At 44.9% G+C, this 20,862-nt stretch overlaps 5 protein-coding genes across 5 annotated transcripts; 1 reads left to right on the top strand and 4 right to left on the bottom strand.

Annotated features, from left to right (window-relative positions):
* Positions 1-2,919: 2,919 nt before the first annotated feature.
* N7483_004810 (uncharacterized protein) lies at positions 2,920-3,177 on the top strand (the record flags this gene model as incomplete). Its single annotated transcript, XM_057088247.1, has 1 exon — positions 2,920-3,177. The coding sequence occupies one exon, from the start codon at positions 2,920-2,922 to the stop codon at positions 3,175-3,177; it is 258 nt and encodes an 85-aa protein (XP_056948076.1).
* Positions 3,178-4,876: 1,699 nt separating this feature from the next.
* On the bottom strand, positions 4,877-7,618 carry N7483_004809 (DUF3824 domain-containing protein; the record flags this gene model as incomplete). The annotated part of the gene is made up of 4 exons (XM_057088246.1): positions 4,877-5,358; positions 5,420-5,779; positions 5,857-7,224; positions 7,360-7,618. 4 exons carry the CDS (start codon positions 7,616-7,618, stop codon positions 4,877-4,879), a joined length of 2,469 nt encoding a protein of 822 aa, XP_056948075.1.
* A 2,299-nt stretch (positions 7,619-9,917) lies between these two features.
* N7483_004808 (uncharacterized protein) lies at positions 9,918-11,350 on the bottom strand (the record flags this gene model as incomplete). Its single annotated transcript, XM_057088245.1, has 3 exons — positions 9,918-10,721; positions 10,781-11,075; positions 11,115-11,350. The coding sequence occupies 3 exons, from the start codon at positions 11,348-11,350 to the stop codon at positions 9,918-9,920; spliced, it is 1,335 nt and encodes a 444-aa protein (XP_056948074.1).
* Positions 11,351-11,840: 490 nt separating this feature from the next.
* Positions 11,841-14,105, bottom strand: N7483_004807 (Zn(II)2Cys6 transcription factor; the record flags this gene model as incomplete). The annotated part of the gene is made up of 3 exons (XM_057088244.1): positions 11,841-12,150; positions 12,205-13,406; positions 13,458-14,105. The coding sequence occupies 3 exons, from the start codon at positions 14,103-14,105 to the stop codon at positions 11,841-11,843; spliced, it is 2,160 nt and encodes a 719-aa protein (XP_056948073.1).
* Positions 14,106-17,064: 2,959 nt separating this feature from the next.
* Positions 17,065-19,333, bottom strand: hxt8 (uncharacterized protein; the record flags this gene model as incomplete). The annotated part of the gene is made up of 12 exons (XM_057088243.1): positions 17,065-17,200; positions 17,260-17,365; positions 17,441-17,554; positions 17,611-17,750; positions 17,816-17,945; positions 18,009-18,018; positions 18,083-18,134; positions 18,231-18,659; positions 18,771-18,961; positions 19,015-19,076; positions 19,140-19,167; positions 19,274-19,333. The coding sequence occupies 12 exons, from the start codon at positions 19,331-19,333 to the stop codon at positions 17,065-17,067; spliced, it is 1,458 nt and encodes a 485-aa protein (XP_056948072.1).
* Between the last annotated feature and the right edge of the window lie 1,529 nt (positions 19,334-20,862).

Below are 20,862 nucleotides of genomic sequence, written 5' to 3'. Positions count from 1 at the left end.
TCATTTCTTTGTCGCATTTCATACACCGCTGTATACCCATCTACGATATCACTTCACTTGTTTTAGCTCTTGATAACATACACTTCGTCGTGGTATGCTACCCGCCTGTTCCTCCCCCATCCCTTTTTTATATTCTCTAATGTACAAAAAACCCATCCACTACCCCCATTTACGCCGTGATTTGAACTTTAGCTATGTGTTATGATTTGGTTCCCTGGGTTCAGGACCCGTGTACCTTGAGTACTTGGCTCACTTTTCCCGTCCTGGCCACACGCCCTTCTCTTTCCTTTTTGAATCATGTATATATACCATCTCACAACCCTCCTGGGGCTTACGAGTCATGAAATGACATGATGCTTTATGGCTGCATATGTGTGTTGCTATAAACTTGAAAAAGAAATACATCTATATTCCATCCATGGATATTGGATATTGCTACCAGTTGACTACTATCTTCATTTTAGACCTTAGACCTTCCACATTTGAAGTTAGATAGTAGACTTGGTAGTATAGATCCTTAAACTTGAAGTTTGTAGAGAAGTTTTTCAGGTTGTAGACTCAGTGCTTGGACCTCTTTTCCACCTATTTGCACATGTAGTAGGTTGCAACCTTGGTTACAGTGCCCAGTGGTTTTTCGTTTTTTTTCCCTTTTTTTGGCAGAATACCCACCAGTTGGCTTACATACTAGTAACAAAGATTTGAAATAAAATGCACCGCACGGAGCGCGCGACTACCACTTATACATATACTATGTAGTATGTAGTATGTAGTATGTAGTATGGATGTAGCCCTGAAGCACTCGAGTGCTCAAGTATCTACTTGAGAACTTGAAACATATGTAGGTAGTCCACGAGTACTCAAGTGCGATTTCCTTCAAGTTCAATAATCCAGCACTTGAGGCTTACTACCTAGGTACCAATCTTAGTATCTATTACTAGTAGTACTACTATGTACCTACCTTGGAACCTTCAAGTTAGAAGGTAAGGTATCCAGACATCAATCTAGATGTACATTATATTTTTTGAACATTTGAATGTTCAAATCATGATGTTACATATAGTAGCCCAACCTCCACCTGGGCAGGGCTTGGACATCTGGAAGCATCAGTGGCCCAGCCAACTGCCAGTGGTGCATAGTACCTAGTATGTACCTCCAGGGCTATGTACATGGTGAGGCCCTAGTAGGTATGATGTATGTTCATTCAAGTTTTAACTTGAAGCTATACACATGTGGACGTGTGGATGCTCTACATTCTGAGACTCGGATGCTAGATTTCACTTTGAACCTTAGAACTTGAATCAACTCGGAATTGAGCTGGCTGAAGCACGGGATCTCATGCGTACATATGTGTGCACTGCCCAGGTGGCACCTACATATCACAGTGACTCGGGTGCTAAATCTCAACTTGAACCTTTGGAACTTGAATCCAAGTTGAGCGGCTATGTAGAAGGGGCTCTCGTGCGTTGCAGCGTACATGTGTGTACTGGCACTGGCACCTATTACAGTGGCGTTGATGCATCACTTACCAGTAGGTCACGGTATTACTGATACATAGTACCAGGCAGGTTCCAAGTTGTACGATGGTCATTGCTGGGAAGGAAAAGCTGGTATGCACCCGTGGACATGCAGTGATATATTCTCATTATCACAGTACCACCGCCCTAGCCGCAATAGAGTACTTTTCCAGGATAAAGATTCATGCACATGTGATGCAAGTATGGCCTAGTATTATTTACGGGTACATGTGCATGAAGATTGAAACTAATGACAGATTGAAAAGAGGAATTTAAGCGAACTTGAATGAAGTTGAGATAAAATATTTGATATTCAAGTTATATTAAGTCTCACTTTCAAGTCATTTTCTAATCAAGGGTCGTTCTTTCGGTAGGGTTAAAAATCAAAAGTTTGATAACTTTGCATCAACTATCCGAATTGGGGTAGTGGCTAACCTATCGGCTTTTCACCTGTTTCTGGTAGAAAACATCGCCGAGGCCAGGGGTTCGATTCCCCTATTCGGAGTTTCTTTTTTTGCATTTTTATTTTTATTTTTTTTCTCTCTGACCTCTGGGTATCTTGTTTTTATTATATATCACCACCCTATCATATTATTTATCACACCGAATTTATTTTTGAATATCCATGCAGCTAGCTGTGTCAAAACCTCGAAATAGTGAACCTTGGAAGATTATCCGACGGTTGACTCCACTCGGGATGATGCATGCGTCTGCAATGTCTGCATATTAACTTGAACATCGGATCCACATATGAACATAGATCTATCTACGACCAAGTCCTGCATCTTTGTGGGTCAGAAGAATAATAATGTGTCTGATTTGAGAATTTTGGTCGGGTATCAGTTCACCGTAGAGATGCGAGGCATTCCAAGCCCTGGAGGTTCCCGAGGTTTTGCATAACCGACTACTTAACATTTGAACACTCCATACATAACATCCCTACATCTGGCTATGTATTTCCAAGGTTGTCCCCGAGTGAGCCCTGCACCTGGGCACATGTGGAAGGAGTATGCGAAAAGGCAGATCCCTCATATGACATGTAACCCTCCAAGTCCTCTACATACATACACGATGTATGTTCTTGTGCCCAAAATGCATCGTGATATCACGCCACCAGATGTTGAACGAACTGGCATCAATCTAGGGAACTATCGATCTAGAGCTTGAACTATCAAAGCGTCTGCATACGCGCCAGAAATTCGTTGATGTCTCACGACTTCACTATACAGATCGGCCTTTCATCGTCCCCTCATCTATTTACTGTATCTACTATTTAACTTCCTAATTTTGCATTTCCAAAATCAAGAGTACTGCTTGAGCAGCAGTCGTTGAAATATTGATTTGAATTGAGCGAGCAAACTCAAAAGAACGACAACTTCAACGATTCGAACCAACATCAATCAAGATGGATCGTGCATCTCTAACTACCGACGTGACCCACACAGCTGGTCTGGCATTTAAAAGCACCAAGCAGCTCTGCCACCTAGCTTCTATCCTCCCCAATGAACCGGGGCAAGCCATCACTCTCAAAGCAGACGTCAGAGCTCTGCATCAAATGATCATACTCTTCCAACAGAGTCTCAACCCATATGATCCCTGGCAAGAGCCGCCTGCCAACTACAACCTCTTCCTTCTCCAATGCCCAGCTCGCCAACATGATTGAAGTCATGCCAGTCTTACAGGCATGTCATCAAACCTGCCAGGATATCAGAAACAGTCTCAATTTCGCAAACCGGAAACCGAACGGTCTGCCGCGCTATCGGCAATGGAAAGAGATTGATTCGCCTCGTGCATTGTTTGTCAGCCTGACGCTGACGTTGGTTATTGCAATGAACTTTCTTACCATGTAAGCTGAATCATTGATGACGCAGGACCTAGATTCTCTTTCAGCCTCAGTTAGAGAATCTAGGTAGGATATACACTCATTAAATGTACATCTAGTACCGGTCACACGATAGAAAAACTCGAAGAAATCCACTCGCTGGAATCTGAAATCGAGGATACGATAAGTCGATTAGCAACACATATTCAGGAGCTTCGCACTAAATTGAATGATCTCGTCGATGCAAAATCAGCGAAATCCGTGAAGAGCTCGTGGCATCATATACAGGGTATGAATTTCAACTTGTGAATAACATTGATATTCAAATTATCCTGGAGAATAATATAAACTTCAAGGTTCAAACCAAAATTTTCCATCCCGGCACTAAGATCCTGCCGAATTCAATACCAACTTGAAGGTTTGGGGTATATCAGATGTATTTTTATGCAAAGTGCTACTCTCGCGTCATGTACTATTCCAATATTACCAATTAAATCACGCGCGAGTTGAACTGTAAATACAGTACTACTACTGGACTAGACCTAATTCGGATTTAGCAAAGCCCTCCAGGGCTCCGGGACTCTGCATCTATAGAAGCTATAGAAATTGAAATTAGTATCAAAATGTTTTCAATAAATCAAAAGAGAGCTGCTATCATTGCACACTTAAGAACATCATGATTTTGAATATGTTACTGCCCAGGTGGCATAACTTCCAAGGTTCAAGTTCCAAGGTTAAAACTTGAGATCTTCACCATGATTATGCTTCTTTTAAACTCTTCAAGTTATCCGTACATGCATGAAGGATTAACATCGGAATAGAGGTTCAAATCCATCAACCTTGTTGAATTTTCCACATACTAATCACATGGACCACATAATAAATATGATGTAGGGTAGATTAGATCAAAGGATGATTCATTAACCTGAATTGAGTAACTATCACCGAAATTGACCTGACTCTGATTTTTTCGAGGTACCTATATGACACACTGGCATGCTATGACATCGGTATCCACTGATGTACCAATGTCAGCCCTATAGGGGTCACGGTGAACGAGTAGCTTGGTTAAATCAGGATGCTATGTAGGTAGTAGTACCTAGGCATTTGATAAATTCACTTCATAGGCTTCCAAGGTTACCTCACCCACTATCTATGGATACTTTATCGTCGATTACTTGTTGTTCTACTTCTAGTACTGGAGGTACTACCTAGGTATCTGAATTTCAGTATCATAAATCATTGATTGAGTACAACATAGACATAATTAGACGTCCGTAAAGATGAGATATTGTACCAAGGAGAAACAGAAGCCAGGGAGAAGGGAAAAATATCGCATCGTCGATCTGTTAAATCGAATAAACATAAAGGGGCATGTCATCATGAGGACTCGAAGAATACAAATAATAAATAGCAGAAAACCGCCCAAACCTAGGGAATAAAAAATAGTCATAATCAATAAGCTCCTGCTCCTTTCTCCTCGTCTTATTTTTTTTGGTATCCATAGCTCAACTGTGACTCCACTTTGAAAAAATGACTTCTAAGAGAAGATCTTTCCGACTTGGTCAATGAGATCTTCAAGTAAAGTCGTGCTGTGATGATTTTCATGATCGTCGAGAAGACGTCCACTTTTATCAAAGCGTTGGGGTAGTTCAATCGTTGAGTCAGAGTCAGTCTCTGGAACTTTGGATAGTGATTTTGGGATAGCTGTTGGAATAGATGAACGGCTTTGTGACGATTGGGCATGTGTATGGCTAGTGTCATGATCAGGGGATTGGGAATGGGGCACAGAAGAAGAACGTCGTCGCTGTCGACGGGGATAATGATGAGATGGGGAATGAGACTTGGGGCCAGAGTCGATGTCATCAGTCGCATAGCTGACACTAAGGGCCCTTGGAGTCGGAGTGGAACCCGGAGACTGTGACTGGAAGGAAACGGATTTGGATAATGGGCTTGGAGGGGGTTGAGGATTCAATGGCAAAATGGACCCGACGTTCATCTCCGGATAAGTTTGGGCTAGACCTAAGGGAAGTCCTATCAGTGATTTGATTCCTTTGAGATAGAGCTAAGGCTCTGGACACACCATCACGCGTACGGGGATCAGTAGGGATGGTAAAACCCCTTGGAGCACTCACATTCTCATCGGCCCTCCGTGGTCGCGGAGCATATTGCTCAGTTCCTGGGCCAGGGGCTCCATAGTTGTATGCTTGAGGTGCTGCGCCGGGTGGCTGTGGGTATTCCGCAGGGTTGTAAGAATTAGGTTGGGCGACATTCAGGTTAGAAGTTGATGCTGGGGGAGGAGGAAAGCTATTGGTATTGGGATAATAGTTGTCTTGAGGATGCTGAAAGTTGGCTGCCGGAGAAGGCGAGTACGCTGCTGGCTCATAACCAGTAGGAGACTCAGTAAAGCCACCTGTATCACGGCGAGCAGGTTCCTCAAATCCTGGATTTGTAATGTCAGTATACTACCCACGCGATATAGGTTGATCCTGTCGGCAGGGGGATTTATAACGAACTTACGAGTCCGCTCCTGCTCCTGCTCCTGCTCTCGCTCTCGCTGCTCAGCCTTCTTGCGCTCTCGAGACTGGGAATACTTGTGTGCTGCATATCCTAAACCAGTGGCACCTAGTGCTGCACCTGCCAAGTCCCGTGAACGACTGCGGTGCTTTCTGCGTCGGCGGTGCGAGTCTTTGTCTGAACCGGAGGAGCTACCACTGTATCGGACACCACGGCTGCGGCTTCGACTGCGACTCGGGCGCCGGCTGGAATCTGGACCGTCTGAGTAATAAGCACGGTCTGCGCCGTTGGGAGCACCGTAGTAGTGCTCGGCAGGAATGCTACCAGTGACGGGGTCCTTGCCGTATTCAATCAGACCTGCTGAGTCGCGGGTGGGATCGGGGTAAACCTCACCAGTTCCACGAGAGCGGGACTTGGATCGACTTCTACCACTGCCACCTTCTTTCTCTCCCTTTTCAGCTTTGTTCTTCTCCCACAGACCAGTCGCAGCCGCAGTTCCCAGTCCTGCAGCAACCACCGGAAGGACCTTTCTCAGTCGACTGTGGGAACGTTCACCCTTACGAGAGCGAGACTTGCTTCGGTGGTGTTCAACAAGGCTTGCAACTGCTGCACCGGCCAGACCAGCGCCAGCCATGTGCTTTCGACGTTGAGACATGCTGCGGGAGCTTGATCTGCCAGTAGGAGCGGTACTGGAGCCAGCGGCACGAGAACGGGAACGAGTGCGCGAGCGACTGCGGCGTTCATCAGATCCCTTCTTATTATTTCTCAAAGCAGCAACGCCGGCAGCGATTGCTGCCGCACCAAGACCAACTTCCATTAGGGTCTTGGCCCGGAAGTGCGACTTGGAACGACTGCGACTGCGGCTGTGGCGCTTGCTGTGACGCCCGCTGTGGTGGCTGTAGCGATGAGAACGATCATCATCAAAGGAGTGAGAACGGTGTCGACTGCGACTCTTGCTTCGATAGTAGTCACGAACATGCGAGGCTGCATTTACGGCTACGGCACCCAAGGCACCCGCTCCGGCAGTCTTTATGGCGTGGCTCATACCGTGACTAACCTCTTCGCCTTCGCGCTTGCGGTGGCCGCGTAGTAGCTCTGCGGCACCAACACCAACCAAAGCGCCTTCTGCCAGGTGTCGGCGATGGTGAGGGTGATCTCGATCTCCATCATAAGTTCGTGTCTCTTCGTGGTAGTAGTACTCATCATCGCTGCTGTATTCGGCGTCGCGATTTCGGCCTCGGCGACGAGCAGCTTGTGAGATGGAATCACCAGGACTGACATCGCGCCGGGAATGACGATCGTCAACCACACGACGGCGGTAATAGTCCTCGTCTACCTCATATTCGGACTGGCGAGCGCTGACGTAGCGGGCTTTATCATGTGTATGTGTGAGCCTCTCCTCTTCATGTTGGTGGGAGAATCGTGCGGATGGGGGCCCCCGATGTTCCAAGGGTCGGGGGTGATGGTGATGGTGATGACTGGGCCTGAGTGAATGGAGGCACTTACGCTCATAATATTCTCGTTCAACGCGTCGGACTGGCGGGTCATACTCGACATCTCTTTCGTAGCGTTGGATTGAAACTGGCTCTTCGCGGTCGGTGTGGCGACGAATGACTAGCTCTCGGTCGGCATAGTCATCTCGGTTCATGGTAAACTCTCTTCGGTCATCTCGCTCATCTGACGGAACAACATAACGCTTGATGGTAATATGCTCGCGGTCGTCGAAATCGCGATCGCGATCGCGTTCTCTGTAGCCGTACGACATGGTACGTAAAAAGTCAGAGAGAGGGAAGTGAGGATCAGAGAGAGAATATGGAAAAACGGAGGGTTATTCTTAGAATGAAAGTGAAGATTCAAAGAATGTGGAAACCAATATGAGGGGCAAAGGGTAGATGGGGGAAGGGCGTAGGATAAGTGGGGTAGGGCAGAGGCTGTGATCGACTAGTGGATGCACAAGGACAACGAATACGGGTCGGGCTGCAAGTGCCCCAATCCGATTGGTACTAGTCTTTCCAGAAGCTGCTGGAAATGCAAGTAAAATGCAAGAAAGACAATGATTCACGATGACACTGGGCAGTGCAGGCCGAGCCGAGAGCCGCTTGGTCTCTCCGAGTGTGTCCTCCAAGCAGAGTCTGTTGTGTTGAAGTTTCCGAGGATCGACACTTCGTGGAGACGGATAGATTTGGGATTGTAAGAGACTTGAGAAGAAGAGAAAGAGAAGAAGTTCGAGGTACTTTGTACGGTTGTACAGAGGTGACAGGTGAAAGGAAAGAGATGACGAGTGAGAGAGGAAAGAGGATGTCGAGGTTCTACTAGTTATATACAAACAAAAGATGCAAACTTGAAGTAAACCATCCCAACTTGAACTTGAACCTACTTAAAATTTCACCGACTTCTACCACTTCAACTGGTAAGGCTAACTCTAATAATCCATGAGAATTCGTGGCAAAAATATCGGTGTATTGTGGCTTGGAGGTTCAGAAGTACATTATTACATTATTTACTGCGCCTATTTCCAAGGTTCGTCACTTTCTTCCCGTTTACCAGTCCACGGTTGTGACTTGCCCCAGACCTGACCATGTTCCAGGTTTCCCCAGTGGACCCAATAACTCGGTGGATCAATACATACAATGACAATATGTGGCAGTTCTAACTTCTAAGCCTGGAGGGCGCTTCCTGATGAGTCTCACCCATTTTTTCAGAACAAGCGAGAGAGTCATGAAGAAAGTCTCGTCTCCACTTCCGCTGCCCGACACACACAATGAATGTATGAAACATCATTCCCCAACAATCTTCATTTGGACACATCATCCTAGTCTATTATGACAACGAAAACTATGAAATATCCAATGAATACCTGACCATCCACTTCATCATTAGCCCAGTTCAAAATCTTCATCCCCATGCGCGGTTATCGGAACGTGGAGGCCTCCCGAGTTGACTATGACGTCAGGCTGCATATCCCTGTCCTTTATTCCGGAATTTCTTTGATTAAATTCTGATGAACTGGTGACCTATTGATTCGCGCGATGTGGAGACTAGTGCAATGAGGCGTGAAATCCACACGGCAGCTGAAACTTGCATGCCGGAATTGTGTTGCCCTTTGACTTGGCTATTTTTTCCCAAGAATAATAGACTAGGGAAAAGGTACATGTGGCAAGAATAGTATTTTTTTCCCTTTCTTTTTTCTTTCAAAGAAAAAGAAAATACACACCTTATTCAAGGCATCCACATTATGATCCTTGATGTTTACAATTTCCATGTGAGTCTCCGAGGTCTCAAGGTTATACAGTTGAATCTGTGACGAACAAATGATCCTATTCACCCGTGCAACTCCATTTTCAAGCATGACGTCGGGCGATTGCGTTTGCCTTGCAGATTGTCAAGCAGGGCGCACGCTGTAAATGCCGTGTGATGAATCCCTTGAGATTGACGAATCCACATGAATCAACTGGTTTACCAAAGATAAGAAATAGGGCTACTACGGTGAAAACATACAAGTGCCTTACGTAGCCTGAAGCCAGGGCTCACTGAACTAATGGACTAACCTAAATTAAATGACCACTTTGTTTTCCTAGCTTCAAATGCCCGGGTGATGGGCTGCTTACAGGTTTCTACCTTACAACTTGAAGCGGGCACCTATTAAATCCTTTAGATTAGACCGTGCAGATTACAATGGAAACCAACAAGAATGAAATACGATGATCCACTGAAGTACTAGTAAGCACTCCTTCAAATGTAGCAGAGCCGCATTGGGTTTCAAAGAAACGAGGCGCCGCCTCAACCTAACTTTGCCCTGGTGTAGTGCTGACCTGGGCGCCATACTCTTACCGCTCCCGAGGTCATCTGGGCACTACCACGAATTTGATACAATGATCTATGTATATTGATATGCTTGGAATGGAAGTTGTTTCGGTTCCTAAAGATAGCTTAGCTACTTGAAACTTAAGTTCCTGAAACCCGGGATTATTTGCTTTAATGATGGCTTTCTTATTATTAGAGCGCGACTCCCAGAACCTATTCAAGATCTATCTTAAGCACACAATAGAATTTAAACCCATGTATCAAGATCTCTCTGTAAACGCCTTTGGGTTTGGCATTTGCGCAGGGGTATCCCGCCTCCTCGACAAAAAAAGATGATCAAAAGAAGCCGAAGCCCGTACACGCGGCGTAAAGGGCTCAAAATCCCAAAGATAGCCCAGTATACGCAGGATAGAGGAAGCAGAATACGAGACCATCTCCCCATTCGAACTAAATCCTTTCTGTTCAACCTGACCCTTAGAAACCCACGGTGAGATGAGTAATGTAGGAACCCGACCACCAAGTCGATCAAATGAGAAAATGTATTCCTCGCCACTAGGTGCAATCTCACTGTATGTGAGGTTATCGGGTCGTGTAGCTAGTGGTGGTGGAACATGATCATGAAACCCACCCGTTTCATCGAAGGTCAGAATTAATAATGTATCGTTCCACTGTGGACTCGCGCGAAGAGAGTCGTAGACTTCTTTGATAAAGGCCTCTCCGTCGGAGATTAGTCCTGTTGGGTGCATCGAGTTGGTACCTTGACCACAGCAAGAAGGGTCGATGAAACTGAATTCGGGTAGAGTACCGGCAGCTGCGTCGGAGTGGAAGTTCTTAAGTGGTTGGGCAAGGTGAGTATTGTTGCTGGTGAATGTCCAGTCGAAGAAGTAGGCATCGATCATATCGGTATTTGTGTAGTAATTCTTCCATGTATGATTTGTTTCTGAGAGTTGTTGAAAAATGGAGCGCTGCTTTAAGCCGTGTACACTGGAATCAAATGCATCATCGTCGGTACCGTGACCAGCTGAGGTGCCAGAGAGAACACACGCACGATTTGGGTTGGTAGGCTATTATCTATATTAGTGAGGCGTATTGTGATAGATTTTGTAAGCACTTGAGACCTTACTCCTGGGACATCTGAATGCCAGTGGTTGAATGTCAGATAATTATGGACCAAGGTAGTTATAACTGGCACTTCGGGATTGGTATAGTAGTTCAATACTTGAGTCGCGAGTTCGGTGCGGTTGACATCGTTCCCATATTGACGTAATTGCTCATGAACAAAGCCTTGTTGTGTAGGAATCAAATCACCACGAGTAATGGCCTCGTTGCTTGGAGTAAATTTGCCGTAGAACTCGATATTGTTACCCGTCATAGAGTGACCAGGATCATCCAATATAGAGTCGTAGTCCTTGGCAGTGCTGCACACTTAACCCTTGAATAAGTCCGTGAGATTATACGGATTACAGAAAGGTCCGTTATTGATAGGATTCTCTAGACCTTTCATGTTTTGTCCGCCGAGTAGGTTGTCCAGAGCCCGGTTCTCCATCTCCAGTATGACCACATTTTTGATCTTGCTCTTCAAGTTCTTGATCGAAGATGCAGAGCTGGAATTATGGGAGCTCTCTGGTGAAGCTGCAGTGACTGCTACTGCGAAGACCAAGAGGGCAAGAAGACCACTGGGAATTTTGTGCATTGCAAGTACCTGTGGTATGGAGAATTAGAGTTGTCGAATTCTTTGCGACACAGACTGAACAAGGGGAATGTAGGTAGTCTTATAGATACCGCGGAAATGCAACATTAGATTTACCTAAATCACCATTCCTTCGTCACATTCCACAATCACGAAGTACTCATTTCGTCCGATCTCACGCTGGAGCTGTAGCCATTCACATGTGCAAGCTTAGGCCTTTACCTACTTGAAATGAAAACATCTAAGTCTGCCGACTGGTATCATGCACAAATTTAGCACTCAACTACTATTCTCTGAAATTCTTTTCAATATTATCATGGATTGATTCGTCATGGTCTCATAAATAAAATAATAGTAAAACAAAAATCAAGTCAGCCACCCACCCACGGGCATCCTGCCCTTTTTTGCCCCCAGAAATTGAATAATAAAAAGAGACAAGAGAAAGAAATGAAGAGAAAGGAAAAGAAATCTAAGAGAGGAGAAGATAGAAGGCCTATGCCATCTCAGAGTCAAAGCTATACTGCATCCCAGCGCCGAGGGTATCCCATGGAACAGAAGTGGGGCCAATCCAATGCTGAGGGTGCATGTTGATGCCAAAGCTCGATTGCATTGTCGGGTCACTGGCAGAAGACACAACAGTTGGTACTGGAGATTGTGCTTGAGAGTGCATGAAGTTCTCGGGCATAGTGACTGTGGACATAGTTGGTGCTAAAGCCGCAAACATCTGAGCTTGAGTTTGCTGGAACTGAAGCTGGGTTTGAGATTGTTGCTGAGACTGATGATATTGTGTTGAGATAACATCACTGGAAAATAATTAGCTTCGTTCAGATAGCAAGGAATATGAAGGGTGAACTTACATGATCTGTCGAACAACTGGAACTGCCTTGCTGCAGAATACGCTCCGCACGGATAGAGAAGCAAACATATCCAGAGCCTTGCTGAGGATCTCTTTTGTTTCCTCGAACTCGGCTTGGCTTTCTGAGTGCAGAAGCCCCACTGCTAGAGTCACTGCGGCGTGGAAGGCGTTAAAACTGCCAAGACCGCTGGTATACCATTTGTAAGGGGTGAATTGAGATGACTCTAACAGAGTTTGGAAAATTGATAGAGCTGCCTTGGCAGATTTTATGCACTTGTTTCGTGCATCAATTGTCTCTGGAGCAATCTCGCCCTGAAGCAAGCGACATAGGTTGGGGCGGAGGAGGAGGAGGTAGAGTTGATGGATTTGACTGTAGAGGATGTTGAGGTTGGCTTGATGGTGCACGGGAAGAGGTTCTTGACTTGGATCAGCGCGATATCGCGCATCGATGATCTCGCGAAGTCCCATCAGCTCGGCTTCAAGCTGGGTAATGGAAAATCGGGATGCATATGGGTAGGTGAAGATTGATTCGCAGATCTTGGTGGAGAGTTTGTAGAGTCGGAAGTTCAAGAGGAGGAAGGTCATTTGTGTGGGTCGACTGGCAGTAGGAGAGACGGATAGATCGGAGCTAATGGAGTTGCTGGATCCAGTAAGGAGATCAATGTCATCGATATCAGCTGGCATTCTCACATCTTGAGTGAGGAGATGCTGATCAAGACTGCCAAAGGATGTGTTGTGAATGGTGTAGAGCATCATCAACCCAGTCCAGACTCGTCTCCTTTCTTCACGCTCAATTGGGCCCAGGAAGAATCTCTCTGGATCGAGGTGGCACCCCATGGAGATAGCAACATGATGTGTGAGTCCCAGCAAGGTCCAGAAAGGTAAACCACGGTGGAGCCGTGCGTAGCTGACGAGGACCAATGCTTGAAGTGAGTTGATGGAGTGTCGAGTCATGATACCATCTGCAGCCAGACATCTCAATGAAGCAGAGCGATATCGTGCTGACAGTGCTTTGATGTTGCGGCTTACTGTCCTCTCCCGACCAAGGTCGGATAGAAGAGGGTCATCGTCGTCTAGTGCGCTGACAGCAATAGCGAGGAGGGCAAACAAAAGAGCAAGCCATGAGGTAGAGACACTACCTGGATCATGGCAGAACTGTTGGTACTCGGCCTCAAAGGTCAAGTCATGGAGAATATGGAAGACCTGAGAAGTATTCGTCAGTTGATAGTCAAAAAAGTTCGGACAAAAACATACCGGTGAAAAGACACGGAAGTAAACTTCTTTCAAATTATCACAGTAACGGCCAGGGGGAAGTAATGCCAGCAGCTCAGTACGGGAGATACTGCCATTTCGAGCTAATGGAATTTGAAGATCGTCGTCATCCACAATATCCGAGTCGGAGTCCCGCAAGCACTCCGCAGCGGGGCTCTTAGCAACAACAGATTCCCACTGTGAAGCGAGTGGGACGTAACGGACATGACCCGAGGAAGATGTCTGAAGGGATCCAACATTACCAAACATGGTACTGCGGAAGTCCCATGGTTCCATACCCGCACCCACATCAGACTCTGAGTAGCTACCCGTAGCACTGACAGCTCCCTGTGGGGAGGTGGCACCTGCCACGGGGGTTGTGGCCTGTGAGTTCATCATCTGCTTTTGCAGCAGACCCTCCAAGTTGCGGATCCGTGCAAGCAGCTCATTCTGAACATTGGAATCTCCTGATTGAGACTGTTCTGTTGATAGACGAGGCTGACCAAGGTAGATACAATCTTCAGCACCTAGGCCTCGTCGTACACAAGTTGTGCATGGACGACCATCACGAGAACACCGAATCTTTCTTGTTCGACATGCTTGACAACTAATCGGGAGTCTCTTCCCTGTTGATCGAGATGAAGCAGCCATGATGATATCAAGGTGCACTGACCAGTATGATACTGGTGCTGATAGAAAATGTTTCCGTGGTTTCTATTTCGATGGCGAAATTTGTCTCAAGCGGACATAGACGGTGAAGAGGCAAGTAAAAAAAAAGTGGTAAAAAAAGTCAATTGACTTGACATCGAAAAATGGATACTTGATGTGGACCTGATCAGTGGCGGCTCCAGTATAAAGTCAAGGGCCCATTTGATCTGAACCAGAAAACGATGCTATCCACCAAAGCTATAGAGCGGGGGGAATTGACGATGCTTTAAAGTCGAGAAGGTGGACAGGAACCACGATGCGTCATGGTATAAACTCCCCGAAGAGGAAAACAATTAATATAATTTTTTATAAAAAAGAATTAAACATAAAGGAGGCAACCTGCAAGCGTGAGAGACAGATCGTTTATCCGGGGTCCAGAGCTGAGAACATTTGACATATTCGCCCCCCTTTCATCATCAAAATTGATTTATGAACATTTATTCCAATAAAATAATAAAAAAAAAAAATTCAAGTTAGTGTTAAGCACTGCAGTTGACAGCCATCCGAAATAGAGCAAATAGTACGGGGGCGTCCGAACACACAAGAGTGGATCACTGAATACCTTCTAGAAAAGTTCTTTTTACTGGGTCGCTATGGGTCCTCGCATCAAGGTTTTTCTTGAAGCGGGTCAGACATCCGATGAATTAATCAGACTAAACTACATTAGAGTATCATGGTAGATGAGATCTCCCCCCTTATGCCGACATTCTCATCGGAACGGCACTGTCCAGGACTCAAAGAAATATGATTTATCGCTGATCTTCATGCAGGGAGGTCAATCCGCAGCATTCGCAGCATTCGCATGGACCCTTCAAAATGTTAAAACATTCAAAAGTAGCGGAGTTCGGCTTTGGGGGGGAGTTAGAGAAGAGCCGAAAGGGTTTAATGCGTTAAACATTTGAGAAGGGCATACAGGATTCTAGAGGATCTTCCGAGGAAATTCTTTCGTACATATTTTGCTTTTTTAGAATGAACTAAGACATTTGAAAATTTGAATTTTTTATATTTATTTTATATTTATTTTATATTTATTTTATATTTATTTTATATTTATTTTATATTTATTTTATATTTATTATATTTATTCTATTCACCGCTAAACCAGGTTAGAACATTCTTACTCTAATTGGGTAAGGAGAATTGAAATTTTCATTCACAATTTGATTATGTTGAATTGGGTCAGCAAGTACCTTGCCACCCAAGAGGTCCAAGCGTGAGAATTGGTAGGGCAGCACCGATCCTAGTGCATATTAGTGCATATGTACAGAACGCCGATGACGGTGTTTCCTCATACAAATGGGGCTAAGTCATCCGAAATTACAAAGAAAAAAAAAGAAAACAACAAGATAAAAATATTAGTGCATGAACAATAAGCCACACTATGCGCCACATTTAGGCTGTCATTTTCTATGACGATTCTAATTCTAGGAAGATTCAACTTTGTGTACTCCGTAAACACATGTGCAGGTACAACATTCAATGTTAGTTGCCCGAGATAATCAGAGTTCAATGTTGTCTATTATACGAAGTACTATCAATTTCACCGTTTAATTTGAATTGACTCCACGGTTCGCAACTATGAAATTGTACACAGTTTACTCCATCCGGGTGTCCCTGACACAATTCCCCGTCAAAAAGACTCCACCAAACCCGTGGTCGGTGAACGGGGTTCCGCTATCTCTTCCATGGAATTTCGATTATCTCTTCCATGACAGTTTCATTGGCTAACATGGTCTTGGTAGTGATCTCCGATCTCCTCGATCAAACAGTAGATCATTCCAATATTGTGGGGAGAAATAACAAATAAAAAAAAAGCAAGTCACAAATGAAACACAAAACTTTAGTCAGTAAGGGGAAAAAGAAAAGATGAAAAAAGAAAAAAAGAAAAAAGAAAGAAAGGGATCCATTTACCACATGGTTCAGGCCTCCAGGAATGAGCGGAAATAGCGGAATGAAATGGAATTTCTAAACTATTGGCTTAATTGGCTTAAACAAAAGAAGAGATGGGGCTTCTGCACCTCGTGTTCCTGATCATCGGGACCCGAGCACAAGGAAACCAACTAGAATGCCCAATATCTCCCCGGATCTTCGCCGATAGTATGATGCAGTGGCAAATAGTGCCCTCCCCGACCATGCTGCAGGAAAAAACCACCTATCTCCCCGTACTTTTAGGCCCCTATGAGCATGTGCACATGGCTATTGTGCAGAGATCGTCCTTGACAGGGATTAGCCTTGTGGAGATTGAGTTTTTTGTCACTTCAATTTGAAGTTCCTCTGATGATCATGTCGGAAGGATGCAGCATGCATCGGATAAGGGGAAATTCAAATTCAAAACAACTCGGATGCTCAAATTCTAAATCTGATATCCGATTCTCCCGGTGAAAGAAAGAAGAAATGAATCGTATTCAAGTTTTTCTCAAAGGGAAAAATAACTCATGAAAACTAGATCCAATGAGGAATGTACTAAAGCCCTTTCAAAGAGAATCATGGATAAATTGACAGTTAATATGAAGTTGAAGGATACGACGTGTCAAGTGGGACTAATGTGGCTGAAACCTGGGCTTTTTCAGGGTCGCGTAAACCTCTGACACACGCGGCTCTTAAGTTAAAAAGTCTGAAGTCAATAAAATAGAGAGAATAACCAATAAAAGATGAAGGGTTATACAATAACCCGCAACTTGCATATGTAGTTAGCTTTAAGGCACCCTAGCATTCATATTCATAGATATTCATACGGACCTTCTTATTAAGGAAGGAGTCTTCGGAATGTTTCTACTCCTTTAGGATCTCTGCATTCTCCTAGGGCTGTCATAACTTCAATATGCAATTAAATTTCTACACCGACCCCCAAGTGCCCATACAATCCATCGCTTCACTTCCAAGATTCTACACCTTCAAATGTTCAGACTTGTTCTGGTGCGGACTCTATATGGTCCGCACCGCCGATCACCGAAGTCCGCTTGGGCCCATCTTCTGCCCCAACCACTTTGTCTCCGAAAGCGGCCGCAACTTCCTCCAGGGTCTTCATCTTAGTCTCACTAGAATGAAAAAAAATTATTAGTCTCGGAGTTATTGTGGAGATGGGAGAATCACATACGGGAAATAAAAGTATGCTATGACTAGGAAAAAAGCGGTGCAGGCCACGAAGACGTAATAATAGTTTTGCTGGATGTTCGCGAATGCGCTTGGGCCCGCCTCGGTGACTGTTCGAATATTCTATTCATTAGTTTCTTCAAGTTAAACATTTGAATTTGGAATTATCAGATCTTCCAACTTACGGGCAACATTGACAATAAAGTGGGATGCAGCTGCGATACCCATCACCTTGCTACGTAGCGCAATGGGCAAGACCTCTGCACCATATAACCATGTTGTACTATTGAGGAAACCATCTTCAAGATATAGATGTCAGTAGAGCGTGTCTTAAATAAGTATCTGTGTAACTCACAATAACAGACAACAAAAAGATAAATCCCCAGAATAGCGAACCCCTTACCGACTTTATTGTCAGTATTTTGGAATTCCATTTGCATAACAGCGGCGTATATCTCGATCAGGACTATTCCCGAAAGACCTGTGATCAACATACTGTGCACGGTCAGTGATGAACACGATATCAGATGTAAATGGGTAGTGCTCAACGGTCCACGTACTTGCGTCGGCCCCACTGATCTGTCATGTACTTGGTTGTGAGAGCGTTGGATAAGAATGCGGTTGTGCCATACACTGCAGCAAGAGCGAGGATCATGTGGGATCCAATGCCGAGAGACTTGTACAAAATAGCTAGTCACTAGATTAGCATCCACAACTTACTACTTTGGGACGTATGCATGAAGGAGAGCTCACTCTGATAGTACTATAAGCCTGTTAGCCTCTGTGCTTGCATGAGATCAGCCCAAATCAGGTCCTAAGCCACATACCTGAATCACGTTGACACCTGTCAGGCTCGTCATTGTCTGCACGGCAATCGAGCTAAAAACAAGCGGTCAGCTTTAGCTCCAAGAATAAAGTTCTGTAGGAAATAAATTCCAAGAAATAAAAAACAAATAAAAGAAAAATAAAACATACACCATAACCCGAGATCGGAACACTTTGAAGATCTCCCGGTAAGAAGTAATCTCTCTTTCCATCTCATATTCAATTTGAGCCTGCATAAGCAGGAACTCCTCCTCTACCTCATGCACCTGTCCGCCACGTCGAATCCGTGAGAACTCTCCTCGTGCCTGGTCAATCTTTCCACTCCGAATCAACTGTCGCGGTGAGTTGGGCATGAAGGTTGACAGTCCGATGAACATAACAATACCCCATGGGATCTGGATACTCAGTGGAAGTCTCCATTGTACGGGTCCGTAGGGCGCATACCCACATGCGAACCCAACCCAGTTAGACGCCATTGTTCCGAAGGAGATTCCACAGCCTGAAATACCACCGATTAAGCCTCGGAAGCGGGGTTCGGAGATCTCACTAAGGTAGATTGGGACTGTAGCGACCAATCCTCTGATAGATGTTAATCAATGTCAACTGGTGATCCTTTTATCTTTATCTTTATCTTTCTTTTATCTTCAAAAGCAAGGAGATGGCCTTGAAATATTGATTGATACCACTTACCCGACTGCATACCCGGCTAGTACACGCCCAGCGAGAAACATTCCGATATTCACCGCAGCCGTCTGGATGACCGTGCCAATGGTCACGAGAATACACATCAACTGCATAAACCTAATGCGACCGAGCTTATCTCCGATAAATGTTTGTGTTAGAGCACCGACTGCCTCACCGGCAATGTAAACCGAGACTACCTGTACTGTTATCAGACGCTGATACATGTTATAGGGGAGTCGGGACAGCATACTGCTCCTGTAAGGCCATCGGAAGGATTGTGCATATAATCGATCCAACTTTGATGTGCAATTGCTGTAAAGGATAGTTAGTTGGGTCTACTTTCTGAATGGGGGTTTCACTAATAGTAGTACTTACTTGTTGTTGCGATTCCCGTGTCGAACCCCTAGATTCAATGTTCGCGCGATCAGCAACCATCCCAATGTATTCCATCCAATAATCACTGGCAATTATTGATTATCCTCAAGTACTATAGCAAGAAGCTGACATACAAACAAAAATGTGCCGATGGCAGCGAAGAACGCAATGCCTAGTGAGTACCACAACGCCATAGTGACAAGTCTGAGATAGGACTTATATAATCACGAGGCGACGAAAACGAAGGTTATAGTTGGGATGAGACTTCACAGTCAAAGACAGGATTAATAACTTGCAGCTGCAGGAAATCCCCAGAATATCATGCGGGTTTCGTCCGATGGCCGAGGACCTGTAACACGCTCACAGTCTGAAGCTAAGACATAGTCGGAGGATGCCCGAGTCATGCATTTCTGGGGATGCGGGGGTGTTGCGAGAATCCTGAATACGGGGGTTATGGAGTCGGTGGATGAGTTGATGATCCAATGATATTCCTTATTAGTGCAGCAAGATAGAATCATAATAAGGACCACTTTTTGGTTACTGACGCTCATTGGATAAATTGCTCTTTGTGGGCTGATTGGGGAAGTTGTTCTGTACATCTCGGCGTGGGGGCAATCCATAGATGCGGGGGTGGAGGTGATCATTCCAGATCTCGTTAATTATCTCCGAGTAAGGTAGAATATAGGCTTGGCCAAGATCGGATCTCTTTAGAGTTGTTTAGATTTGAGTCTGGCACCTGGAGGAGTTGCTCCGTTCTTGATTATTGTGTTGAGTCATTGATCTCAACCTCCAGGGTTGGTATGCCGAGTCCACGAGGCACCACCTGTACGCTGACTTATTCCCATACTGCAGATGTGGGTCAATTATTAGGTATATTACTAGTTATTTTAGTAGGGAATATGATAGTAAACAGTCATCAAAGGGTGACTTTTCAAAAGATTCATATTTTTAAGTTGGAATCTGGGTTCATCTCTTGGGTGAAATAAGCAGCGTGGCAAAGTGACCATTAGAGCTCAATTCCAGATTTAACATGCTCAAATGTAAATTAAATGAAAGAAACTCTCCCCGAGAAATGTCCTATGGCAGCTATGTTGCCATAAACCTTGAAACAACGGCTCGAATATATGCTGTGACTGGCTCGGAACTCCTCAGGAAGCCAGAGTTTCCTTTCCCCATTTAACTTTATCCACTGGTTGTGCTCTATGGAAATATCAAGAGAAATATGAGAGGAACTGAACGCGAGAATATCGCAACCATACTCAGCGTTTAAGTTATTGTGAGCATGCGATTTGTTGGAGACTATCGACGGAACAATATCTGAATGGTCTTCGAGAGTCTGTATGAGTCCGCTTGTCGCTGGGTTCCAGAGACAAATTATCCTAGAATCCAAGTCACGTGTATGTACCAGTAGGCGACCAGTACATGAGAAAGATACTGAAGAAGAATGAAATGAGCGTGGACAGCGTTCGAGAGAGTGCATTGGTGCACCTGTAGCCGGGTCCCAGAGGCAAACTATCATATCCGCTGAGACCGACGCAAGTAGACGGCCATTAGGTGAGAAGGCCACTGACAGGATCGCTATCGATCCTGAATAGCCTTTGAGAGTCTGTGTGAGTATACCTGTTTTTGGGTCCCAGAAAATTATCCCATAATTTGAACCAGATGCCAGTATATGACCATCAGGCAAGAAAGCCAATGAATTGACTGCTCTTGAATAGCCTGT

The sequence above is a fragment of the Penicillium malachiteum genome (assembly GCF_028827825.1).
Source record: "Penicillium malachiteum strain IBT 17515 chromosome Unknown utg000002l:1.0-8849297.0:1.0-8852440.0, whole genome shotgun sequence".
NCBI lineage: Eukaryota > Fungi > Ascomycota > Eurotiomycetes > Eurotiales > Aspergillaceae > Penicillium > Penicillium malachiteum.
Note: the sequence above shows the minus strand (reverse complement) of the source record. Positions and strands in the feature narration are given on the sequence as shown.